At 46.4% G+C, this 27,947-nt stretch overlaps 1 protein-coding gene and 1 pseudogene across 1 annotated transcript in view; both read right to left on the reverse strand.

The window, feature by feature from the left end:
* Positions 1-27,947, reverse strand: part of INTS7 (integrator complex subunit 7) — a 293,620-nt gene that overhangs the window by 179,428 nt on the left and 86,245 nt on the right. The window contains exons 6-8 of the mRNA XM_085612860.1: positions 26,640-26,839; positions 4,817-4,939; positions 4,254-4,371 (exon numbers count right to left, since the gene is read on the reverse strand). Of these exons, the coding sequence (XP_085468986.1) occupies positions 4,254-4,371; positions 4,817-4,939; positions 26,640-26,839 (441 nt within the window). The remainder of the gene's footprint in view (positions 1-4,253; positions 4,372-4,816; positions 4,940-26,639; positions 26,840-27,947) is intronic.
* Positions 7,704-8,201, reverse strand: LOC146821814 (large ribosomal subunit protein eL32 pseudogene; annotated as a pseudogene).

Below are 27,947 nucleotides of genomic sequence, written 5' to 3' on the forward strand. Positions count from 1 at the left end.
AATCTTGAGAAAAGGTGTTGATAGGCTGGGGGACAGCATTTGGTTTTCTGCAGAAGGGGAGAAAGAACCATACTGAACGATCTGGAACATCCACCGGTCTACTGTTACTCCATTCTAGTTCTCCAAAAGGGAGGGCACTAATATTCCCATCAGCTTCTTAGGGTCTGCTGAGATAGCCACATCAAAGCAATTTGTGCCACACCAGTAGATGGTATCTAAGCTTGCAGTCTTACTTTTAGCACGCATCACTAACTGGACCCCTCTATTGATGGTAACCTGTATAGAAGTTGACAGAAAGCAAGAACTCCTTCTTCCTCGACACACCTTAGCTCTTCTCCTTGAACTCCACTATGCCAACTGAGATGTACACAGGAAAGTGGCAGTACTGCAGGGATTCCATTGCGACTTTGTGGCTTCTAGGCTAGGCTTATTTGTATCCCAAAAGCACATCTTCTTAGAATGTTAAAAAATGGCCTGAGAAAGATTAACTGGATGATTAGACTTGATCAGTCTATTAATGCTTGGATTGTGCTTAGCGATTTAGGCGTTAGCATGCCTCTATTGTAGTGCTGGACCTTGTGGGCAGATTGATCAAACAAATTATTACTATCAAATGAAAGGCAGATTCCTTTTCTCAGGACCTTCCGCTTGAAGTCCACTTCACCAAAACCTGCCACAAAACAGACAGACCAATGTTCATATTCCTAGTGATGAATAAATAAGGTTGCAGGACATTAGCAGTATCTGCTCAGCAACCTCTTAGCCTTGATTAAGCATAAATGTATACCCTTCTTGAGCACCATGCAGTGACAAAGCGACGTAACTGTCAAACACCTGCCACAAGTGTAGCCCACAGCTCACCATAATGTAATTGGCATTGGTCAGTGTCAGGGACAGACTGCCAGACTTGCACTGCTGTTCCATGTGCGATTCAAGACATCTTACCTCCTTTTCCTTAAGGGAAGATTAAGCTTTTGCCACTGAAAGAATTGGCTACAACTACAAGAGAAAGGGAAGTTGTTGGTGACTCAGTGACCTTTCCCTTTTCATCTGCCATTTATATATCACAGGAGCAGCAGTCAAGCACAGGGGCGGAGGCAGAGTATGGGGGATGGACAGTCTCCTTGCACTCTAACTAGGAGAGAGAGGGCACCCACAAGAGAAGATACATCTGCTCACTGGTGCAATCCTCTTGAGTTACTAGAGTGGACGTGGTCCCCTAAGTAGCACCAAGAGAGGATGGCATACTTGACCTCTGGTGCAATAAGCCAAAAGCACCACAGCAAGATTGTGACACTAGCACAATTCCATGGTGTAATGGAAACTTGGGACCTTTGTGCCCAGATACGGTTTGGGACGGGATTTGATGGTATAATAAAGTATATGGAAATGGTGAGTTCTTGGTCCTGAAATGACCCTCAGCTACATGACGCTAAGCGCCTATAGCAAATCTGCCTTTTCTGCATGGTCATCCCAGATCTTTCACATTTTTCTGGAATTTTTTTTCCCGCCTTTAGGACTCTATACACCTCACTACTGTTAAACAGTAGTAAAGTACTGGTGCTTTCCCTCTAAAACATGTGCTGCACATTGGAATGCCCTAGTTGGTCTCTTTAAATTCCTTATAGGTCCGATGTCAATGGTGCCTAAAGTGAACCTATGGCACAGAAAGTCTTATGTGGTTCTCCAGTGTATACGTACACAATCCACATACGTGATAAAAATATATTTGCACCAGGAGCACCAGCAGTGATACATAGCATGAAACACTATTGTTGCCATGTAGTTAAAGGCTATTTTTATATGTTCGTAAATCACCCCTAAAGCGTGCAGCCCACAGGACAAAGTACCAATATGTAAAAATATGGCATACGTCAAACTGGAGTTAGTGTGCCGATACAGTGAAATACAAGCTAAAAGCTATTTCACTCTGTAGGCCTGGCTAAACTTTTGCCCAACGCACCCGGATGGGATTAGAATCTTTATTTTCGACCTCTGCTTAGGAAAGGTTTAGAAAACACTTCAAAATAATTTCCTGTTTAGTTTTTAAAACGTTACTTAATAGTGAATTCAGATTTGAGATAAGTTAAGCAGAACAATAACATTGTAAAATGTACCTCAGGCTGCCAGAGCTGACTTACCACCAGTTCTGCCACTCTTCACACCTACAGAGCTTCAATACACATCTCTGGCAGGGAAAGTTAATGACCCTGGCTCAAAGAACAATGGCCTGCCTCTTACCCCAGGAAAGTTCAAAGAGTGTTACTTGCTCACTAATTACAGGGGAGGCAGGAACAGTTGGCATAAAGCAATGCAGGTTTAGTGCTGTCTCTTTTGACTTGGACATGCCAAGAAGGGATTCTCCTATGCATCCTCAGCAACAACAAAAAACAAGTCAGTCAGGCCACAGCCACAACAGAAGGGAAAACTAGTTTTCACCATGTCAGACAGGAGAGTGGCCAAGAAGCTTAAGGCAGACCTTCCTGGTAGTCCTGCCATGTTTAAATAGGGTATCCCAGTAAATTTTAGGGTAAGCCAGAGGAAGTCGTGAAAAAGGAGGTGGGTGCTGAGAGAAAATAATTAGGATTGTTCGGTAGATTTTCTCCAATCAATTGCTAGTGCACAGGATAAATCTGGCACCTCAACCACTAACTCTTCAGAACAGGACCCGAGACGACTACACATGAAGAAGGGCCTACTAGAAGAAGAATTGTGACTTCTGACTCCTGCTAAAAGAACGGGACTCATACAATAGTGCATGGACCCCCGAAAGGAACTGGAACTGCTCTCCAAAGGTCAAGTGGCTGACCTCTGTTTACATGCTTCAGGGACACAAAAAGCAGAAGGATTCTCGACTCCAAGAGAGCCCAGCTGACGAAAGACTAGACCCTGCAGGATACCTGGCTGGGGAGAGACCTGGTACCCAGGAGCCTGCCCTTAGGAGCAGCAGGACTGATTAGAAAAAGACTTCACAGCAGTTGGAGACCAAGTATGAAGGTAATATCTTTGAACTAGAAACCTGGCTTGGTGTACCTGACCTCCACTCCATAGCAGTTAGTCTAAAATTGTTCCTAGGTCCTAGTTTACCACAAACTTATTTTCCATAGCACCTAACTTTTTCTAGGTGCTTTTTGACTGTAAACTTCACACAATAGCTAGGTGCTTTTTGACTGAAAACTTCACAAATTATTATTTCCGATTACCCTTAACCTATTTTGATGATCTTGGTGTCCTTGGCTCATTAATGTTTTCTCTGTTTTTCGGAATTGGTTTTGGAATTTTATTGTTTTGTCTTCTTTGCTTTAGAAACGGTAAGATGGTTGTGTGACCTTGCTCCGTTAGCTTTTAAGGGTTACTCTCACCACTTGCCTAGAGCCAATGACGAACCCTTGTATGGGAGAGGGAGGGTCTGAAGTAACTACCTCATATGCGGAATGTATACCGGAACAAAAACAACAACCACCCACCACCACCACCACTGTTAAAGCCACAAGGATACGACAATATACAAGAGGCCTTTCCTGCACCCGCCCAGTGGCACCTGGACCCTGACATCGGCCTCTGCCTGACACCCTTTAAGAACCTGGTTGGTGTATTCGACCCTCACCCCATCACGGTCAGTCTCAAATTGCCCCTAGGGCCCAGTCTACTGCCACCATTGACTATCATTGGCACTTTGTGCTTCTTGGTGCTATTCCAACTTGAAACTTTAAAAAATTCATATCTCCAGTTCCTCTTATTCGATTTTTGTCATTTTGGTGTATTTTGTTAGACCCTATTTTTCTAATGTATTGTTTTGCATTTTAACTACAACTGTTTTTGTACTGCATAAATACTTTGCACCCTGCTCTAAGTTAAACTTGTCTGCTAAGTCCCATAGGTACCAGTGAGTTGAACTCAGGTTAATTTAGTGAATTAAGGGTTCACCCTAACAAGGGTTCTGATTATTCCTTGAGGTGGGAAGTCACTCACCACAAATAATAATGCAATTGTTTACAAAAGAAATTCTAGAAAGTGGTGGAAATACATAGAAGAATCAGCTTACAGGCTCCTAACAGATATCAAATCTAAATGGGGCAAGTCTATTTTTGAAGATCTGCAGACAAAAATACTTTTGGCACTAGATCTGGAGTACAGGCACATGAATTTTTCAATTCAGAAAATAGGAAAAAGACAACAATCAGGATTTAGATATGGTGAGATGAAAGCAAAGTCACACAAATATTTCGGAGATTTAACATTCCTGTCCTTACCTGGAGCTGTGTTGATATTTTGTTTAATGGCTATTGTCCCAGACAGCGTGGAAAGAACAGAAAGAATGCCAAACTTGAGACTGTCATAAGGAGTCGCAAGAGCACACTCACAGAGAGCCTGAATAAAAAGAAGAAAGGAAGGTTAGGAAAAGCCTTATGTGGTAATACACTTATTTAGCACAATTTAGTGTCTGCAGCAGTGTCTTCATTTGACCTTTATGCATCACTCAACAGTAGTGTTTTATGAGCAATTTAAACACAACAAAATTATAGGAAATCCAATTTTCAGGATCTCCACTTATTAGAACCTGTATAATGATAAGCAGGAGATTTAAACAACAGAATACTAGACAGAATGTGCAGGTTTACACAACCAGGGGTGGGACCTTTAAGTGGGCAACTACCGTGACACATACAACCAATGCATGAGGATCAGTTTAACCCCTTTCACAAGAGACTATCAAGAAGAGAAACTGCAGATTAGGCAGGAAGGAGATTATATTTTCTACAGTGACCAGCAAACCAAGTGAGGGCGCTCTTGACTTGCAACTAGCTGAACATACCTGAATATTCTCTCTGTTCCACATATGTGGTGTTTTACTTGCCAAGAAATTTAGGTCTTGGATAGCAAGCCGTTTCACTGCCTTTCTGGGATCAATCTTCAAGTACTGCAGCAGAAGTTGAATCTAAAACAGAAAGTTATATTAAATGTATGAAATTACAGATAAAAAATGGAGCACACTATTACTTTTAATCCATATAATACAATGGTCATGCAGTGCACTGAACAGGTTTCCACTGAGAGAAGGGACCTTGTTAACAAGTAAGATTGTTTGGACTGTGGCTACTTTCTCCCAACTTATCTATATGAAATCACAGAAATCTCCTGATCAGCGTCATTAATGATCATAGTTCTTTAGAAAGCTCTGCAAACTAGGATCCTTGTAGCTAAACTGAAAACTCAAGGCAGTATTTAGGAGCAGTGGTGTATACTTACATTTCCTGACTTGATTTCATTTTCAATCACTGGTCGCACAAAAATTAAAAAAGTATATGTGTCTATTACCCAGTGGCGGTCGCAACTGATTAGTTATAGTTAGAATTGCTTTTCCATAGAAAAGGTGTTTGTTTGTTTTGCTAATACATTGTGCCCCATTTGAGGAATCTTCACAAAACCTTCCAAAAATAAAAAGTAAATTCATCTCAGCTCCTTCCGGGGTTATCCGTCAAGCGGGGTCTGAAACAAAAGGAGTGTCAAAAAAGAAAATTTCCCCAAGGATTTTCCATAGACTTCTTTAGGCAGCGCAAGGGCAAAAACTGTTGAACAAAATTACAAGAAATTTAGCCGAAAGCTAGATCTTGGATCACAGATTGTGCTTTTTACCATTTGGTGTAAATCCATTCAATAGTTAAAGAGTTAAGGTTTAAAAGTACCCATATATATTGACGGTTGGGTTTGTGGGACTCAGAAGAGTCCCTAGAACCCAATCTAAAAAAAATTGAAAAATGATGCTGGCAGCCATTACAGGACTTGGGAACTTAGTGCACTGTCCGGAAGTGAAAACAAAATAGAAATACTATAAGTGGGCATGGTAGGGATACCCTGCCCCCCTAGGGCAACCCCCATCCCCTTGCCAAATAAAAAAATAAAAAAAATATGGCGGCTCGCCATTCTATAATAAATATATGGGTAAGGGGCGTCAGTAGGGCCCCCCTATACAAGCCCATTTAGGGCTCTGGGGAACCTACTCCCTGGGGCGGGTATATTTAATTAAGGGAAGGGGGTATGTGGTGCCCCTCCCCAAGCCGATATTGGCTCCAGGGACCCCATCCCTGAGCCGAAATGTTAGGAAAAAGGGGAACACATCTCACGGGCAGTAACATGAATTAAAAGGGAGGAGCGTGCGGCCCCCCTCCCTGACCCTTATAAAGGCCGTGGCACCCCATTCCCTGGGGCCGGTTCACTTACTGAGTGCCTGGGAGCACACTCTGGGGCACATTAGTTTTCCTGCCTGCACTAGTGAGGGCACGGACTCATATGTTTGCACCCGCCTGGCTGGAGTACTTTTAAATCTCCTGCCAAATGAAAGCAAACACTAAGTGAGCTCCCAGCCGGCAGGAGATTTAAAAATACTTTTGCCTGCTGGGAGCAGACTTGTGTTCTATTTGCCCGCCCGCCTGCACTGATATGGGTACGGAAACAAAACAAATATTGTACCCGCCCAGAGGCAAAAAGCAGCTGCTCCCCCTGGGCGTGAGCAATTCTGGTTCCCACACCATGCAGGGAGCCGGCTGAGGCTGCAAGGGCTCTGGTGCTACCTTTGCGTCCTCCAACATGGCGTACCCACCTGTTATTGATAGAGGTCCTCGGGCCGAAAATAGGCTTGGGGTGAGGGGGCACCCGGCCCCATCCCCCCTTTTTTATGATATTTGGCCCAGGAAATGGAATCTCCGGGGCCTAATAAGGCTTGGGGAGGAGGGCCACGCAGCCCCCTCACCCTTTTGTTATTTTATTTGGCCCCAGGGGATGGGGTCTATAGGAAGCAGACTATTTATGTTGTGCACCTAAGGGGTATAGTCCAGATGACCCTTATTAGTTTACAAGGGCTTTCTTTCAAAATCCCAAATGCTCTCTTTGTGGTAGTGTGGTCGAGCAGTTTAGGTTTATCAGAGGGCAGTGTTAGGCATTTGTTGCACACACAGAATCAATAAATGTGGCACACACTCAATAAGGAAATCAAAGGGGGGGCTCAGCTCTTGAGAGTCTCTGAAGCAAGGGTGCACAGTGGGTAGGCTCGGACCTGAGATGTGGGGCTCAGGTGCAGAGGTATTTTGTCCAACGAGTTGCTTGTGTTGGAGGCGCTCACTTTTTTGGTCAACCTGGAGGTGGGGCAAAACAGGACAACAGATCCACTCTCGATGATGATGGCCTCTCTGATGCTGGCGTCCCACGTAGGTAGGTCTGGCTTGGCGATGTTGGTGCCTGGGCAGGAAACTGAAAAAGCCTGGACTGCTGCAAGGGCTCTGGTACCCCGGGTATTGGTGCTGGAGAATCTAGCGTCTCGAAAGTCACTGGAGGGACAGGCCTGACTTCGGAGAGCTTTAGGAAACTTCTCCTGGGCTGCTGCTGCATCAATGGGGGTGAACAGATGGTGAACCAGACTTTGTGGTCGGTGGCTGCAGGGAAGTGGCTCCTCCACTTCAAGGGAGATGGTGGCTGGTTGGTGAAGTGCAAGCAGCCCTCCAAGGCTCTGGGAGGCTACACAGAAGCAGTACGAGTTGGCTTTTTGGAATTGTCAGGAAAGGTGTGGGCAGGCAGGGTTTGGCACCAAAGTCCACAGTTCTCGTATCTTCGACTCTTCTTTGTTCTTGTTCTTCTTTCAGAAAAATCGGAGTTTCTGGTGTCAGGGAGCAACCAAATTTTTTTTTTTTTCTTTTTTTGGAAGTTTACAGTTTTTATTTGCAAATAACAGCTGCAAAGTAAGAGCGGTCTACTCGTTCTCCTCGCTGCGCAGTCTGGCGTTTGGATTTGTGAGTTTGATGGCGAGCTGAGCGGCCCTCTCTACAATGGTCTTGCGGTTTTTGGATGAAACATTGTGGGCGATCTCAGCACAGAAGGACTTGTTACTCATCATTAGCACCTCCAGCTCCTTCACGTTGTGTACCAGAAACTTTCGGAAGCCTGAGGGTAACATGTGCTTGGTCCTTTTATCACTACCATAACCAATGTTGGGCATCAGGATCTGGCCCTTAAACCTCCTGCGCACTCTGTTATCAATACCTCGTGGTTTGCGCCAGTTACGCTTAATCTTGACATAACGATCAGACTGATGACGAATGAACTTTTTGGTTCATTTCTTAAGAATCTTCGGTTTGACAAGAGGTCTTAGGGCAGCCATGATTGCGGCTCAAAAATGTCCGCCTGCTCCGCAGAGAGGCCAAAGGAAGAGGCAGGGAGCAACCAAATTACTAAATTTAGGGACGTTAATGGAAGTGAATGGTAGTAGCCAATAGGCTATTTTCATCTGGGCTCACTACACCCCCTATATGACCACTTCCTGTGGGGAGTGGACATTACTTTGTCCCAGAGTTCCTAATTCCACCAAAAACAAGACGGTGGAATCCTTCTTTCATGGAGCACGTCAGGTAGCCCACCTTAGGGGTGTGACTAGCCTGGAGGTGCAACACGCCTATTTGCATAGCTAAATTTGTCACCTTCCCAGGTACTAAATGGGCCTCAGGGTAGGGGGTGGCATCTCCCACGTCTGGGGGAAGCCAGGGTTGCATATAAAAGGTGCAAGGGCTTTGAAGCTTTCTGGCCTTAATATGCTAAATCACTAGCCATCCTGCTGGAGGAGGAGTGAACACCTTCCTCCTGAGGAGGCACGGTTTCTGGCTTTAGATAGCATGTGCTCTCAACTGCAGGGGATCAGAAACTGGTCTGTGGTAGCAGGCTTGATGAAACCAGCCAGCCAGCAAACTAGATACTGGTATGTTTTTCAGGGGGCCCAAGAGGTGCCCTCTGTGTGCATCTAAAAACAAAATCTAGTACAGGCAACAGTACAGACTTGAGACATGGTGTTTCATACCAAACAACATAGATTTCAGTAAAACCATCATGTAGCTGGGCAACTCGTAATGACCAGTGCCCAGTACATATACTTAAGAAGGCTTTCCTGTTAACTTGTACCATCTAGTAATTAAACTAGACCGCACAGGAGCATATCTGCTCATGCTGATATTCCCTTGCATGTAATATAATGCACACTGCCTTAGGGCTACAAGTTCTGCTGTAGGGGTGACTTACATATATTGCATGAAATGACTTTGGCATGACACAGAGAGACTGTGCCATGTTGTGTTTTCACTCATGGTTTGCACCATGACACGCAGTCTGCAATGGCAGCCTGCATGCAATTTGCAGTGGGGTCCCTTACTGTGGCATAATACATGATGCACTTAGGGACCCTCTTTGGTACCCATGCCTTACGTAACAGGGGTATCACTTACTATGGACTTACAGGAGAACCAAAGTGTGTGACAATTGTGTTACAATTAGACAATGTTACCTTCTTTTTAGGGAAAGAGCACTGGCAATGGGGCTTGGTTAGCAGGGACCCAGTGCACATCAGTCCCAGTGGCAAAAAGTGGGGGTGATCATAACAAAAAGGGGCATTTTCCTACAGAGTCCTTGTTTCCTAATAAGGCACAAGGAGGGGGTTGCATGCCCCCGTTAAACTGGATTTTACCCCGGAGGATGGGGGACCCAGGCCTTTCAAGGCTTATGGAGGGGTTCCAAATATTTTGCGCAGTGAATTAATAACAAATTCTCCAGGACCAAGGCTAAAGGATTAGGGTATTCTTACCCTGCCCCCTTTTATCTTTATATGCGTTTTTTTGGGGACTCGATTGAAGCAGAGTCCCAAGATGACTGCCAACACTTCCTGGTCAAAGTGTTGGCAGCCAATCAGAGCTCTGCAGATCTCTGCACGCAGTTGTAATTATTTGAGGTCACAGATATACAAATTTGGATTTCCTTTAATATCTTGCAAACTACTGAATGGGTTTACACCAAATAACAAAAAGCACAGTCTGCGGAACAAAAACTAGCTTTCTTCCAAATTTGGTGTAATTTTATACAGCGGTTCAGGCTGCAGGCGAGTCCATGGGAATTAACATGGGGAAACACTTTTTTTTTTTTTTTTTTTTAATAACCTCCCCCTTTTTCTCGGCCCACACTTGACTGATTGCCCTGAAACTTTACATGCACAACAAGACCTAACTTGACACTTTGTTGGGAAATTTTCGTCAAACAGCACCAACGTCATAAGCAAGTCAAAAGAATGCTTTTCCTATGGAAACAACTATAACTACCTACTGGTGACAGCCAGACAGACACACACACCCCTTAATTTTAGAAAATAAAAAAGGAAATAAGAGTTCCAATCACAGCATTTTTACAGTGCAGAACAGAGAGTCAATTACAGGTGTTGCTACAATTCTATACAATTTGTAAACGCGACTTGACTAGCTTTCTAGATCAGAAGGGGCATGTCAATGTTCATCTACTCTCCATTCAAGACTTCACACAGTTCTCTAATATAGATATATCTTCTGCAAGGTTGTGATAATCCAAGAATGCAGATATGCAACTCATTAGCTGTATGATGAGGTATTCCCCGGCATAGCTATATCCAGCAGCCTTTAGAAACAAGCATTGGCATAGCCAATAGGTCTCGCCTTTGGGACCTTATAAGTGTTTAGCCATGCAACAGTTGCATAGCTAAATACTTATAAGGTCCCAAAAGCGAGACCTATTGGCTATGCCAAGCGGCCGTGCGGCCGCGAAAGTAATCGCGGAAAAGCGCGGCGCGCGCGCCCGCGCACATGCACTGTAGCTCTAGGCTGGCCTGGTAGCACTTTTTGGAGCCCTCTCAAAAAGTCTCGCCAGACCAGCGCATGCGCTGGGTCAGGCGAGACCTAAAAAGTATACATAATTACTTTCTGATGCACTGTGGTCTACAGTATGTGTTTTATGCATGTTCACAAAAATAAAGAAGATGCCTCATGAGAGAAAGCGAAGGAAATGCGGATATTACAATATTGAGTGTGCTTGGCTTCTCACCAGTGGTGTGCTCGTAAGTGCTACTGAAAGGACTTGGGGTATAAAGGACTGTCGCAATCTGTAGATAGTCTTTTTACTGGTGTTGTTCATTGATGAACATCTGGAATCTAGCCTCTACTAACCCTACCGTAAAGTGGGCTAACCTTTACTGAATGTCCTCTATGTATAGTATGTATGATATCTACGTCACTGGTTCTCTATTGAGTGTGGATGTTCTGAAACAGACACATGGAAAACCTAAAAATATGTCTATGGTTGTATATGTCAATTGTTTTATTTTAATGCCACCAAGCTAATGGTTAAAAGCACACAGGGCATATGACCGTTATACTGCATTTTCCCCTGAAGGCGCGGAGTGAGATCTTAATGTAAAAAAACGATTCCCTTTGGGCACGTCCAAATCCACACATTCAATCGTAATAACATAACCACTTCCGGGTTGTGCGAGTTCACTCTTTAGTACCAGTTTTAATGACCGCCAAGCACTGCTTTCCCTACACTAATATTCCCTGTTCCTACATAGGGATATAGAATAAAGTTCTCAGTTGTAGAAATCCAAGTACGCTTAACCAGTACGTTTCTTGGTCTCGGTTCTCCTATATCGCCTCGATATTGAGAGACTGTCGTAGTTGCCCTCTATTTTATATATTTTACTCACTCTTCTCCTTTCTGCTTTTCTCCCTTATATCTCTTAGTGTCCTATTCTGCTGGGGTGTTTTAAGAATAAGTATTACCATGAATTTTAATTGACATTTTTTATTGTTATTATAATGAATAGTAGTGTTTTATGTCAGGATATAATGGACGCTTGAACTCACGACTTGTGGGTTGTTTTTATGTATGGAATACTACTTGTGCTATAACTTTTAAATAACAAACACATGTTTTAATATTGGTGTTTCCATATGGTACTGTGAATATTATTAGAGTTGAAACTCTTTAACAATTGAGTTTATGATTGAATGTGTGGATTTGAACATGCGATAATTGCCCAAAGGGAATCGTTTTTTGACATAGTTGTATTTGAGCCCTGTCCCTTTGAGGTGAGGGCCCTCTCTCTGTATGGTTTTATATCCGAGTGAGTTCTTGACATTCAGTTGTTCCAGATGCTCCAAGCCCTCGCAGGACTACCAGCCCGCTAACCACACCACTTGCCCACTGGTATGCCTTTTTGTTGGTGGGAGCAGGTCCAATGATTAATGGCCTAGGAGACACCATTTTAGTAGGTTTGATCCTATGGCCCTGAAGAATCATGCACGACTCCTCAAAACATACACTAGAATGTTTACTGTCTTAGACAGGGACGGTCTTACAGCTAGTTATGCTTACTTTTTCAGGAGAATGGTGCTTCCTTGAAATGACAGGCACAAGAAAAAGATTCTTATGATTAACATCCTTCCTTTCCTCCATCTATCATCCTTGGTCCTTCAAGCCCTCTTGCTCCACAAGCCAACTTCAGCCGTACGGGGGTGGCGCTAGGTGGCGCACTGGTGAATGGAAGCCTTCGCGTAGGGCTCCCGCTGTCCGGCGGTAATTATCCGCCAAATCATCCTTCTTTGGGGCACCTGGGTGGCAAAATTGAGAGCGGAGCTTCGGTGAGGTGACCGGAGGGTACTGGCCGCCGTTGAGAGGAAACGGACGACCGGTGCCGGAGAACGACGCCTCGCTGTCGGCGGCGCGAGAGTGGTATAGGAAAGCGGGGCTGCATTGCCGGATCCAGCAGCTAGGAGAGGCCGGGGCTGCGATAACGGCCGCAGGCCGTGGACGCTGGGACCGGGAAAGACGCAACAGAGGGACACGGCGCCTTGGCGGTGGATGCGGAGGGGGGCAGATCGGGGACCTGCTGAAGGAGCTGGAGGCGCTCTTTGACGGGGAGATCCACCCCCCCCCCTCCGCATTGGTAGAGCGCAGTTTTTTCGCCCATTCCCGGGTGAAGCGCGCTTTCGAGGTGCGCTCGGTGGCTGTGTGCATTGGGGGAGTCGAGCGACATCTGGACTGCGTAGGGGCGAGTGGTATTGGCCCCACCCCCCTGTCTTGGGCAGCGTGGACAACTCGGAGCGGAGGGCTCCCAGGCACCGAGGAAGGCCGGTCTGGAGCACTGATGGGCGAGTGAGAAGACAATGTGCTGGGACACTGGGCCTGGAGGGACTGGAAGCCAGTGAGTGCGGCTGAGAACCCAGGAGGAGATTGGGAGCACTGCGGCAAGTGTGGCCTCGCTAGTGACCGCTGAGGAGGTCGGGTGAGCTGTGCTGGACGGCGGCGCGGACTGCACGTGGCTTGCGTCCCTGGTGAGCTGGCGCGGCTGCTGGCCGACAGCGGAGACCGGTGAGAGTGCGCGGAGGGTGAAGCTGGTGGCGACTGGACTACTACACTGCGCTTGGGTATACGGAAAGCTTGTGCTTGCTGTGTGAAGTGGGACAGCAGCTCCTGGGCAGTGCGGAGGGAACATCGGCGCCGCTTCTGGTCCTGAGGGGTCGTCTGCTGCTGTTGGCGGAGTGCTCTGACCGGAGATCAGGATGGGCAGGACGGATGCGAGACAGCCCAAACTCACGTTTGAGGCTAGTAAGAAGCCGCTCAAGGTTGTGGAGGAGACTCGTGGTCCAGCAGAGCCGCCGGTGACGGCGGGAGGATCGGCGGAGGCGGCGCCCAATTTACAAGATGTCTTGCGAGAGATGCGTCAGGGGTTTGCGACGATTGCTGATAAAGTGGATAGAATGTCGTCCCGTATGGATGCGGTGGTGCAGAAGTTGGACGTCCAAGAGGAACGGATAACGGGGGCGGAACAGCGGATATCTGACACTGAGGACACGGTGACACGACACACCTCACAGTTATCCAGAATGGACAATCTGCTGCGCCTCATCGCTGCTAAGAATGAGGATTTGGAAGCGCGAAGCAGGCGGAATAATGTACGCATCGTAGGTATTCCGGAGTCGACGAATGTGGGCAAAATGGAGGAATATGTGGAGAAGATGTTGGCGACAGCGATTGGATCGGAGGTTTTTTCTCCCCAATTTATTGTGGAAAGGGCGCACCGAGCCCTAGGCCCCAGACCAAAACCGGGAGCGGCGCCCAGGCCGATCATCGCCCGGATGCTCAATTATCGCGACCGGGACGCCGCCTTGAGGGCCGCACGGAGTACGCGCACGTTATCCTATGATGGCAACTCCTTCACGCTGTATCCAGATTTCACTCCGATGGTGCAGGAGGAACATCGGAAATTTATAGCGGTTAAGGCGAAACTACGAGACTTGCAACTGGATTATGCATTGCTTTACCCGGCGCGCCTGCGGGTCACGTACCAGGGGAGACAGAAGTTCTTCACGAATCCTCAGTTGGTGGAGGACTTCATTAAACAGTACAAGCGCTCCCGCAGATCAGAGGCTGGAGCGGAGAACGACGTGGACCCCAGGCGTGAGGAGCTGGTGGATGGTGAACTGTGAGTGGGGAGACTGTAGCTGGCATATTAGACCACACGTGCAGATGAGGGGGTTGCCCGTGAGTTGAGACTGGGATTCCTGGCTGTGAGACATTGCGCTGGGGGTTGGTTAGACCTGGGTGCTGCGTGGCTGCGAGCATGGTGAGTTGGCAGTGGGTTGTGGGGCGCCGACGCAGCAGCAGAATCCTTATAAGGCTGCACAGGGTGTGGCACAGTGTTGGTAGCTGATAAGGGAGGCAGTAATTTGCTTATTGTGGGACCCAGGTGGATCTAGTTCTAGCGCCGGACGCCTCCTCGTTTTGTCGAGCCGGACTGCACAATGTGTGGCCGGGCTGGCGTTTCTGGGGAGGGAATTGGTGGTGCCACCTAGGTTCGCTTCCTGATGGGAAACACCCTAGTACATGTTTGGGGGTTGGGGAATGTACTTGCCCTGGTGTTTGGGGCAATTGTGGGCGGGAAGGGGGGGATACAGGACAGGCAGGTTGGGGTTTGCTTCAGTGGGAGGAGGGTGGGAACAGGGGATGCTGTTATGGTTTGTATGTTTGTAGTTCCAGAACGGGCGAGAGAGCTTAGCACCGGGTGTGGGGTATTTGTCTATGGAGGAGGGCGTGGGCTGGAGTATGATGCGCTACTGACAGGGCCACTTCTGAATATTCGATCTGATGGGGGTGAGGGGGGCTATTGTTGGGCGGTAGGTATCCGGGGTGGTCATGGCATGCAGTTCTGGGTGACTACTTTGGATCTTGGGAGTTTAACGACGCATGGCTGACAAAGCGCGTAAGTCAAACGTCACTGTCGTAACCTGGAATGTCCGGGGGTTAAATGACGCAAGGAAATGTAGGAGGGTGGTGGCTTATCTGGAACAGCATAAGGTGCAAATCGCATTGTTACAGGAGACGCATCTTAGTCCCCGGGCCAATTACACTTTTGCAAGCAAATGGGCGGCAGTGCGGAGCTTCTCCTCATATTCAGGGTATGCCAGGGACACGGCGATACTGATCAAGAAGGCGGTGCCGTTTGTGATGCTAGGTGACCTTACGGATAAGGAAGGGAGATTTGTCTTGTTGTGGGGCAGACTTGGAACGGATACGGTCACAATCGTGAACTGCTATGGGCCAAATGTGGATTCGCCTGCCTTCTTCACCATGCTATGGGGCAAGATACTGAACACGGGTTCCATGCATATTATATGGGGGGGGGGGGGATTTTAATCTCACAGTGACCTCAGGGCTAGACAGGTCGGATGGCAGCCCGCAATACAATAAGGGAGCGAGGGACGCAATGGCGGGAATAGTGGCAGAAGGGGGACTCGTAGATAGTTGGAGGTTTGTGCATGCTGGAGTCCGGGAGGGGACACACTTCACAACTTATGCCAACTCTTGGGCCAGGCTTGATTACTGTTTTCGATCTACTGGCTTGGCGGTGGATTTAGGTCGAGTGGCGCACTTACCGAGGTCGTATTCGGATCACTGTCCGGTATTGGTACAGGTGGCAATCCCGGGATACAGCAGGGCAGCTCCCAGGTGGCGTATGCAACCCACGGCACTATTGGATCCGGTCTTCCAGGCAGAATTGGGGGATGAGATAGCTGAGTTTTTTCCCTGCAACAAGGGGTCGGTGGACAGTGTTGAGACCATATGGGAGTCGTTTAAGGTGACGGTCAGGGGATACTACATATCTAAGAGCTTTGGTGTACTAAAAGCAATACAAGGCTCGCTCACCAAATTAGAGACGGAACTAGCGGAGCTGGAAACCAGGATGGCCCAGGAACCGATGGGTCCGATCCATAAGGAATTCCGAGAACGGCTCACGCTTTACGAGCAGGAAGCAGATAGGGAGTCCAAATTCAGGGGCTGATATTGGCAAGCCCGCCGATATTGCGAAGGAGAGAGACCAGGTCGCGCCTTAGCGGAGATTACTAGGCATTCACGGGGACCCACACACATATTAGAGATACGAGAGCGGGGAGGGACCCTACATCAAGATACGAAGGGAATATTAGGTCAATTTATTGAGCATTATGAGGAGTTATATGAAGCCCGCAGTGGTGGGGAGGCGGTGTTTGGGGACTTTCTGGATGATGTGGCGTTATGTTGGTTAAGCGATGACCATAGGCAGTTTCTCGGAGCTCCTTTTGAACTGGATGAGATACGGGAGGCGATTATGTCTCTGAGTAATGGTAAGGCGGCGGGGCTTGATGGACTGCCAGCGGAATTCTATAAATGCTATATAGATGTCATGGCTCCGGTGCTTCGGGAGGTGTATGAGGAATCACTGGAGGTGGGAGTGTTACCGGGGACAATGAGGGAGGTACTGATTACCTCGCTGTTGAAGCCAGGTAAAGACCCAGCAGAGTGTGATTCATATAGGCCGCTCTCTCTAATCAATTGTGACGCAAAGATTCTGGCGAAAGTACTGGCCACTAGGCTCTCCCTGCTCATGACAAAAATTGCCCTTCCAGATCAGTCGGGGTTTGTCCCGGGTCGCTCGACTGCTAGTAATTTGCGTACGCTTTTTTCCTTGATCAATATGATAGCGCCGGAACTGCCCGTGGCGGCTGTATTTCTTGATGCCACCAAGGCATTTGACTCGGTTGAGTGGAATTACCTGTTTGCCATCTTGTACAGGATGGGCTTTCCCAAAATATTTGTTGCATGGATAAAATTGCTCTATACAGACCCGAAAGCGAGAGTGCTAATTAATGGTGAGGTGTCCGACTCGATCCCGCTGACTAGGGGTACCAGGCAGGGGTGCCCGCTCTTCCCATTGCTATTCGCTATTGCGATCGAACCTCTGGCGTGCCGTATCCGACAATTGCATAAGCAGAGTGCCTTTAAATGTTACCAACGGCAGATTGATGTGTCTCTCTATGCTGATGACTTAACGTTGTATGTGGTGGATCCGCAGGTTAACCTTAATCCGCTGCTCCGAGAATTTTTGGTGTTTGGGCGCCTGTCGGGCATTCAAATAAACTGGAAGAAGTCGCAATTTTTTCCCCTGACGACTGCAGTGGGCCGCTTTCCCCTGGACTACCCGCTTGAATGGTGTGAGTCGGATCTCAGATATTTGGGGGTCCAGATCTCAAAGGTCTGGGAGGAGACGTTGCGGCTGAATTATGGTACGGCCATAACTAAGCTGGCAGAGGATGTTACTCGCTGGGTGTCTCTGCCGCTTACCATGGCGGGCAGGGCCTCGCTGATCAAGATGGTGGTCTTACTTCGCTTTTTATATTTTTTCCAGAACATCCCGTACTATCCGGGTGCGTATTTCTTTCGGACGTTGCGTTCTGAATTATTGCGGCTGTTCTGGGCTGGTAAGCAGCCTCGACTGGCATGGTCGATTATAACTCGGCCGTACGATTGTGGCGGATTTGATGTTCCTGATTTTCTAGAGTATTATTTGAGTGCGCAGGCCCATTTTGCATATCATTGGTTTGCGCCTGCGCCATTCCTGCCGCAGCTGGCGGTGGAGGACTGGCTATCCCGACCTCTACCACTGACTGGTATTCTTCAGGGCCCAATCCGCGCCCTTGATACGCCATTCACTACGGTGCCGTGCATGGTAGATGCGTGGCAGCGAATACTACGTCGTCTGGCGCTTGACTTTATGTATGCTCCGACCTTGCCGCTGGTTTATCACCCAGACTTGTCGCTGTTGCAGGAAGGAGGGTTCCAGGGGCTGTGCGCTAAAATAAAAATTCGGCATTGGGGCGACCTCTTCGCTAGTGGTCGGTTCAAGACGAAAGAGCAGTTGTTTGGTGGATATCAGCCTACTCCGCTGGATGTTTTTTACTATGTCCGGCTGCGGCAGGGGCTGCGGAAGATTTTGCCGCGCTTCCCGGAGGAACCTGACATAGTGAGGCCTCTACAAGTCCTGCTTACATCTACGGATGGTAGGCATTTAGTCTCTCAACTATACAGCAGTATTCGAGCGCACAGTGGAAGGTTGGACTGTAGAGCACTCCAGCAGTGGAGAATCGAACTAGGCAGGGACATAACGGAGGAGCAATGGACGTATTGTTGTGAGCTCACCTCCCAGATATCCTCCAGTAGCCGACTGCGTATTATCCATTACAAGTTCTTGCAGAGAATGTATTACACGCCAGTTAAAAAGCTTAGATTTCGACTTTCGGACAATGATAGGTGTGAGAGGTGCCATGCGGAAGGAGCAGATTTTTTGCACTTGGCGTGGTTGTGTCCAAGAGTGGCTGACTACTGGTTGCAGGTGCATACAGCATTGGCGGCTATGTTGGGGGATGCGGTGGAGTTTGATCCGCTTGTGATGCTGTTGGGCTATACGGTATCGATACCTAAGATGACTCGCAAATTGGGGAGCATTGCACTATTGTTGGCGAAGCGGAGAGTGGCATGTCGTTGGGGCAGAGGGCGCGCACCGAAATTTAAGGAATGGATAGGGGATCTCTTGTACTGCCAGGAGCAGAGTGCTATATACGCCGAGACGCAACCATTAAATAGCAGAGCGAGTGACGTTTGGAACCCGTTTAAAGAGTATTTGGCGGCATACACCGCCTCCGCGGCAGGGGAAAACCAGGTACAGGTGGTTGCTGACTCTGGGGCTGTAGAGGTCAACTAAGGGGGATCTGATTGTTTGCCCTTCAGGAGTGCGATGCTTGTGGACTGCTGAAAGGGGTTCTGCTCCTGAACATTCACGCCTCCAGATTGCAGGTAGCGCACAGAGCAGCTGCGCCTAATGGACAAAGTGCTAAGCTCGTTGCCCAGGGATCATGGGGCATTTCATAGTTCTACTGTCATGTTTGATCAACAGGTATCTGCCGCCGGACCTCCGGGTTGTCGGCCACGTGGCTGTGTATAGAATGGGGGAATATGTGGGGAAGTGTTATCTGGAGCCGGCCCGTGAGGTTGTAGGCGTGAGATGTATGACTGTGTCAGGTGATAATAAAGGTTTTGGAACTTTAAAAAAAAAAAAAACTTCAGCCGTACGGACCAGCCTGTTACAGGTGGGGAAGCTTCCAGGCTACTGTGTGAACAGGGAGAAGAGCCCTCACCATGAGCAGAGCTTGTGAGCCTAGGACATGCAGCCTTCCACTCTGTTGATGCAAGACTAAACAATATTGCCATCAACTCAGGTTAGTCTTGATCCCAGGTGCTACATATATATTTGCTTCGATCTTTACGGGACCGTTCATTTACCAGTACCCTGTGTATTTTCTGTCATTGTCAGAAGTATGAAGTGTTTCTCATCATATGTCTTCCAGAGATGTGTTGACACGGTCTTCCCATGTGGCCGAGCTTCCCTCCAGATGAAAATTTCAAATATCTCTCAATAACTACATCTGTGCTGGTGGTGTAAAGGGTTTCTTTTTTACAATCTAGTTAAACACGCATTTCCATTTAAGAGACAACAATGATACAAGTTATCAGCCCTCTTGGGGCATCTTCTTTGGGGCAAGAATCTTGTATTTAGGTTCCTCACTACCAAGGCATCCATTTAACAGACTATGTTACCTACTCAGTGCCACATTTCACCATTCAGGAAAATAGTGCATTTGTGATGCCACATAATAAACTCCTATATCAGAGACGCATTCCGCCCTTTTCAAAGGATATGTCAGGGTACTCAATTGATCCGTACGGGGAAGTGCCTACCCAGATTAAGGCTGGTAACAGACTAACACCCGAAATAACTTTTTTGGCAGCAAACAAGAATACTCCCCAACACTACCATCTTAACGTCATTCTACCAAACATGGAAAGGGGAAACCAATGCAACAAGCATTGAAAATGCAACAGGTCTCTCCTGTGATTAAGTTAGAGCCATTGCTTTGCTAATGGAATTGTATAGCAAAGAAAATGGCTTTAACTAAATGAAATAGGACCAGAACACTGCGTCAGTGCCATGTCAGAGGCTGAGACCACGGCTTCCCTGTGCCAGGCAAAGAGGTCAAAGTTTCCATAGATCTCAATACATACAGATAATAACCTATCATAACAGACAGCAGCAAGACACAAAGAATAATAACAGCTTAAGTGTTAATCTGTATCTGGGAAAAACACACCTCCTCTAAACAAGTCTCAACTGCTCGACCACTGCAACCACCTGAATCAACACTAAGGGAGTCTTGCTACCCTTACCACGCAGAGTCCAATGTGGAAGACAGCCAATCATGACAGTGCTGTCGAGGGATAACTAATGAGGCAGACACTAGCCAGTGGATAGAGCACATCACATACTAGTGTGGGCGGCCAGGAGCAGGCACGGACCCCCGGTGCCCACATAGCAGACAACCGTAAACCGCAGGATGCAGAAAAATAAAGCAAGCAAAACAACATTACACTGGGCAGTGAAAGCAATCTGCTGTCTATGAGCTGGTGGGCAGCTGCACGTGCCGGTACAGCTGCAGATGGGCGAACATAAATTGGGAGAGATACTAGGCCAGGTGAAACCATTGTGGGTGGGGAGTGAGCATAGCACACCCCTATTCTATGGGGGTATACTTAATCAGGGTTTGGCATTCCCGCACAACTGGCATGCCATTGGAGACATCACATAAACATTAGCAGTATACAATTGCGTTATATTTCCCGAAATCGTTGTGTGTAGTACCCGGCTATGTGGTCTTCCTGACGTTCAGAGAGTTTTCTACTTTCCGACTCCCAAAAGTAGTTTCCAAACTCTTAAACTTAAACGTGCAGTAAATGGTTCTCCCTAAAAAACGAAGTTATATTCTCCCACTAATATTCTAGTTTCAAAATATATACATTGTAGCTTTCAAATGAGAATTGCAATAAGAATTTTGTTCGCGACTGCATACTTTACATGACTTTTCATAGTGGGTATTTTAACACTCACGAGGGAAAGCTATTTCAAATTACACGTGCACGCAATATTGTGAAAATGTAGTGTGCAATATTAAAAGCATTGCAAAAATCCAAACTTTCCGCAGAAGTTCATACTCATATAACTTTGTGACCTTACGTATTGCGCATAATTTAAAAAAAGCAAAAAACCTGCACGCCCAAAGTGTTCTCCTGTGCTTGTAGCATCTTCCCCGTAGATAAGCATACTGTTCTGTAACTGTGTCTATCCATGGGACCAGACTGCAGGGATGGAGAAATCATTCCATGTACCTAGCAACTCCCCTGATTAGCCGGCGGCTCACCTTCACACTAGTGGGGTAACCTCTCCTGCTCCTCTTCTTTATTTATTTGAAAAGTTTTATAGAGCGCGAACAAGACCCTTGCGGGTATCAGAGCGCTTAACAGTCAATAGAGTTTTTATACGTAAATCAAAGGCACATTGTAACATCTATACAGAAAAACATGTTGCAAAAACAAAGTGATCAGGTACAACGGGACTCTATCCCCTTGCATCAGGGAAGAGTAAGATGGAATGTCCAAAACTTAGCTGGACCCTTGTCCTAGCCCGGGTAATTGGAACATTAAAGAAGATCACAACCCGTCTTTGGCCCGTACTCAAGTGAATTTGGCCATGAGAATTGATTTGACTTCCTTTTTGAAGGAGGCAATAGAGGGGTTAAGTCTGGTTTCAGGTGGTAAGGCATTCCAAAATCTTGGTGCCATCCCTGAGAAGGTACGGTTGTATGTTTTTTTCCTGTTGAATCTCTGTGGTTTTAGAATTACGTTTTCCGCACTTCTAGAGGATCTGAAACCACTGGAGATTGTTAACTTCTGTGATAGGTAACTGGGTGTTTTGTGGTGCATGGCTTTATGCGTCATACACGCTATCTTCAAGTAAATTCTGGCTTCCAGGGGTAGCCAATTCAGGGATTTGAGGTCCGGTGAGATGTGAACATTTCTTTTAGACCCAGTGATGAGTCTCGCTGCAGCATTGATTGTGGCTCTTAATGGTGCTGTGGTTGCCTTGGGTAGGCCGCAAAGAGAGACGCTACCATAATCGACTCTGGGGATGACAAGTGCTTGAACTGCTTGCTTAAAGTCCTTGGTTGGCAGGAAGGGTTTCAACTTCCTCAGTGTGTTTATCTGGAAGTTAGCTCCCTTTGTAACGTTGCTGATGTGTTTTTGCGTACTGAGGTTACTGTCAAGAGTTATTCCCAGAGATTTCGCTGAGTCAACGACGATTGGTTGGACGTTGAGTGCCGTAAGGTGTTTTATCCAATCTTGCATTACAGGGACTTGGGCTGGTGGAGCTATAAGCAGGAACTCGGTTTTTAAGGCATTTAGTTTGAGATGGTTTTTTGCCAGCCATATCTGGGTATTCCCAAGCATTGTGTTGAGCAGTTTGATATCGTCTAAGGTGTGGATCTTGAGGTATAATTGAGTGTCGTCAGCGTACATGTGATATTGGACGTTAGAAGTTTGAAGAATTTCGGTGAGGGGTTCCATGTAGAGGTTGAACAAAGTCGGGGATAAAGAGGACCCTTGTGGTACTCCTAATGTTACTGGGACGGGTTTAGACATAGTGTTGTTGACCATGAATTGTTGTGTTCGATTATGGAGAAATGAGGTAAACCAGTTTAACACTGAACCTGATAAACCCATTCTGTGCTTCAGAAGATCCAACAGGTTCTCGTGTTTGACCGTATCAAAAGCGGAGGATAGGTCCAGCAGGATGAGTAGGCATGATCCATTCTGATCCAGGATTTGTAGCGCGTCATCAATTATATGTGTCATGTCTGATTCTGTACTGTGACCTGCACGGAAGCCTGATTGGTATTTATTAGGCAGGTCAAAATGGTCGATATGCTTTGTCAGTTGGAGGAGTACACCTTTTTCCAGGAGTTTGGCCAATGTAGGGATGTTGGAAATAGGCCGATAATTATTTAGATCCGTAGGGTCGGCCAAGGATTTCTTAAGAATGGGTGAGACCTGGCCCACTTTGAGGGTGTCCGGAATGCAAACTTGTTGAAGTGAACTGTTTATGATCTTAGTCCAGAGAGGCAGAAGAAGTGGGGTAAGGTGTTTAACCGCGTTAGCGGGTAGGAGATCGGAGAAGTGATTGGCAGGGTTCATGGCACCAAGTATTTTACCAATGGCTTCTTCGGAGTATGTCGAAAAGGATGACCAGTCGGCATCATTTTTTAGGTTAGGCTGTGATGGGAAATGGTGAGGTGCCATTGGCCTTTTTGGGGGGGTCTTCGTGTGCTGTCCCGTGTGTAAGATTAAATCATTCAGGAGGTCCGTCTTGATATTGTCTGTCTTCATGGTGAAGAAGGCGGAGAATTCTTCACAGCTGGGTTGTGGGCAATCTATGTGTTGTGGACGTTGAGCAGGGTCCTTAGATTGGGATTTGATTAGTTCAAAGAGTTTTTTGGGACGATTTATTGCCTGGTCTAGTTGGTGGCTGAAGAATTCTGCTTCAGTGCGCTTGATCTTTCTGAAATAAGCGTTTCTCTTTTTCCTTAGTGTATTTAGGTGATTGGCAGAAGGAGTTGACCTCCAGGTACGTTCTGTGGCTCGGAGAGAGTGTCTGTCTTCGTTGAGCATTCCATTGTACCAAGGCTTGGAGTCCTTAATGGAGGCTCTCTTTAGTTGCAAGGGGGCTACCTCATTTATTATCCTGGTCATGGAATTAAGGTAGTGATTGGTGAGGACATGGACTTCTGAAGATCCCATGGGGGGCAGAAGTAGGTTGTAGCTGGAGGATGGAAAAGTAATGGGGTTGATTTTTCTGATGTCTCTTTTCCAAACTTTAGGTCTTGTAGATTGCACAGAGATCGGTTTCACTATTTCCTTGATAAAGAAGGTGATGATGTGGTGGTCAGACCAGTCACACGGTTGGATCGAGTCTAGCTGAATGCAATCTCTTTTAGAGATTATTAAATCCAATATTGAGCCTTTGTCGTGTGTGGGGCTGTTGCAGCCTTGGCTTTGATCACGGAGCAGACAAAGCATGGCCAGCCCCAACGGCAACTCCCCCTTCATTATGTCCCTGTGTTTCCCTTGACAGACTCGCCCCCTCCAGGTGACACTGAAAGAGGTTGCCACCTGGGCAGGTTCCTTTAACAAATTCAAAACACACGCAGTGGTAGAGATTTATCCGGATGCGCATTACAGCCGGCTGGCGACTGTGGAAGGCATGACTACAAAACGTGTAGACATAGACGAAATACTTCAAATATGGGCTGTGGCAATGTTTTTCAAAATGAGACGTCCATCTTGAAAAGGCATCATGGTGACATAAACGGCACGTTAAGATAAAACAAACATCTTATACACCGTGCTGAAATGGAACCTTCTCTAGCCAAAAAGGATAGAATGCCGCCTACAGTGATTCTACCTAAGAAAAAATTTGCGCCAAATACATAAAAATTTGATCAATTTTGTAGAACATTCAGATAATGTACAGTAATGCATACTGCCATTTTTCTTTTATAATATGAATAGTTTGTTTGTAAAAACAGATACAAAAACGGAAGTTGTACACTGGTCATATACGTCTGCGAGGTTGACAGCCCTATCAAGCCCTAAGAGAGCTGTTAACAGTACGTCAATTCAACGTAAAAGGCATTCTTAATTTCGGCGCTTGATCTGTGTTATTACACCTACGCAATTGGGTGATTCCAGATTACAACAGGCACAATTCAGAGACTTCACAGTAATGTTTACATGCTAATCCCATCTACTTTCCACCGCCCTCTTAAAAGGTCCTTCTGACAGCTACATTGAGTTATCACATGTTCTGGGCGCATCGCGGGTATCGGAAGAATAGGATGAGCAAGTTAGCAGAGTTAGACTGGCGCCGTAGAAGAGACTTCCTGGGGCATAACCGATTCGCTGCAGGACCTGTACATATGGAGCTTCCGGGACTGTGGGCAGCCTTGCCCTGCCCCGAATAGGAGTGAGCGAGCGCGGCTGAGTGGTGAACGTACGAGGGGGGGCTGAGTGAGCGCGGCTGCATGGTGAACGCACTATTTAGACAAGATGGCGGCGGACTGTCCACTGTCCCACGGACCCGCGCATGCTGTCTGCTATGGAGAGATGGCGAGAGCAGCCATCTTTGTCCATGCAGGCGCGTGAATGAGCCCACGGGAGAATCGATTCCAAAAGGTCTCTCTGACGAGAGCAACACATGCGCTGCTTTTCGTCAGGTGAGACCTAAAAATGCTATTGAGCCTGATAGTATACAGCTCACGTTTAATTTTATGTAGGTTTCATTATCATTTGAAAATGGTACAACAAGATATTTCAGGTTCTCTGACTGCCCGAGGAGGCCAAAATGTATGAGGGCATCAGCACTTGCACATGCTACATTTCCTAAAGAAAATAAGCGATATTTAGACCAAATAGAACAGTGATCGGAAAGTACACAATATTCGTCCAGGATTTCAAGCTTAACTGTAGTGGGTCTCTTAAATATATATCAACAGTTGTCAATGTAAAGCAACACTATGTGCATTGTAACACTGACCCACTATTCCCCACCATTCTATAAGGGCACTGAAAATGTGGCATGTCTGATCAAACAAACAAAAAACTAAAAGAGTATGTGTATACTTCGGACCATGAATAATTCGAACCTCTGTCAAAAGAATACACAGAATAATCTTTCAGAGAACAGTACACTTAACCAATATGAATCTCCTTTCCTGCAGAATTATAGAGAAGCTCTTTCCCTGCCTTTACCTTTGAGGAATAACTCCCATTAACTGGTAACTCTTGGCTCCATGTGACCAGACGGTCTTATTCAGGAGATAGCTGCACTGAGACACTTGCTGCTCAGAGCTTGGTCTTACTTGAACACATAAGCAATGAATACTCATTGGGTTGTTGACTGCTGGAATACATGTTATAGTTTTCACAGAAAATACTGTACGAGAATCTTTTAAAGGTTAATAACGTGTCAAGGTTACGCATTCCTATTATGTTATACCACATTCTAGCTCACTCACCTGGCGATGTGATAATACTGGCCCTTCACACAGCATTTTTTGTGTTCCACTATATAGAAAAACTCAGGGCCTGACTTAGAAATTGGCGGATGGGTTACTCCGCCACAACGGTGACGGATATGCCGTCCGCTGAACTATAAATCCCATAGAATATAATGGGATTTATATTTCTGCAGACGGGATATCCGTCACAGTTGTGCAGGAGTAACCCGTTCACCGAGTTCTAAATCAGGCCCTCAGTCTTTGAGCCTTTTCAAGATTTCTTTATATTGTTTCAAATACATAAGATTTGTTTGGGGCATGGGTGGATGAACAATCGACAACCTTTTCTGTGTAGCTACTCAACGCAATGTCATTACTTTGCGTGTGTGTGAGAGAGAGGGGGAGAAAGATCGATTTATAGTCACATAATGCACAGCTGTATTTCAATATCTCTTAAACGTGTAAATAAAAATTAAAGCAACTAATTACCTGCTTGGGGATATCAACCAGAGATGATGCAGCAAGTAGGGTAAAAGTGTGCAGAGTCACAATGACCATCTTGGTGGAGGGATACGAGGTTACCAGCTGCTGTAGAAGCTGTCGGGTGTTAGATGCTAGACTGGCATCATGGTGCATGTGCTGCAGAATAGGGATCAACTTCAGCTTCAAATCTACAGGAGTGGCCAAACCTAGGAAAGGACAGGCATTACCTCCCCACTTTATGAAAAACTGTACAAAAATAATTTAAAAAACAGTTGTAGTCCTATTAACAGCTGTGGTCACAAAACAGCACTTGTATCTTAGGGACTGATCTCTTATTGAACATCCTCTTTTTTCCCCTGAAGATTATATTGATTTCAGGTTATTAAGACATCATTAAGAATTTTGCTACGGTTCCTCAGAAATACATCACAACATGCATTTTTCTAATCGGCCACTCAGGTCTCAGATATTCCTTTTACTATATATTCCAATTATGAACGCTTCAGCATTATACTATAGGTGACTGGCCGTTCATCGACATGTTTGACATTAGTATATCACGGAGCAGTGTAATTGGCATTTGCAATAGTATTTCTCATAATACATTTTTCAGTTATCATGCATTTTACAAAGCAAAGAAAATCAGAAGATATGTCTGCAGGTCTTTGCATAGAATGAGAAGTGTCTTATGTATGTGATATTTATGTTGTGCGAACATAGCAAAAAGGCAGAGGGGTTCTGTACAGGGTCAAAGGCAAACATACAGTCAAATGAGTGCTATGATGGGAAACAGGGTTCTACGAGTAGAAGTGGATTGTTACTTTGCCATGAGATTTAAAGAGGTGTGTCTTTCCTAACTTGGATCCGAGTTGGGCCCTAATGGATACAGGGATGTTGTTCCAGATCCTGGGTGCACAAGTAGTAAGACTTGTTGCCTTGTTATCTTTTTTTTTCTCCTGTTCATCTTCAGTCTGGTGAAACCCTGGCTCTGGGTGAGCAGACAGCCACTGAAGGTGGTGCGCTTGTCCAGCAAATAGGCGCTAGTCATGATGGGTTTGTAGATGATGCAGCTGGTTTTGAAGACTGAGTGGGCTGTCAAACGTTGCTAGTGATTTCGGTTTATAAAATGTGCAGTTACCTGGAGGTGTCCTGGTGCTAAAGAGAGAATCAAATGCAAACAGGTGAATAGTGTTGTTACTGAGAGAGACTCAGAATTGAAACAGAAGCGTTTTAGGGGCTTGTGTAATCTTAAAAGACTGGATTCAGTATGGATCGCAAGTGGGGTTTTTCTTTCCATGCTTGTGCCTTGATAAC

This window comes from Triturus cristatus, chromosome 6 (assembly GCF_964204655.1).
Source record: "Triturus cristatus chromosome 6, aTriCri1.1, whole genome shotgun sequence".
Classification (NCBI taxonomy): Eukaryota; Metazoa; Chordata; class Amphibia; order Caudata; family Salamandridae; genus Triturus; species Triturus cristatus.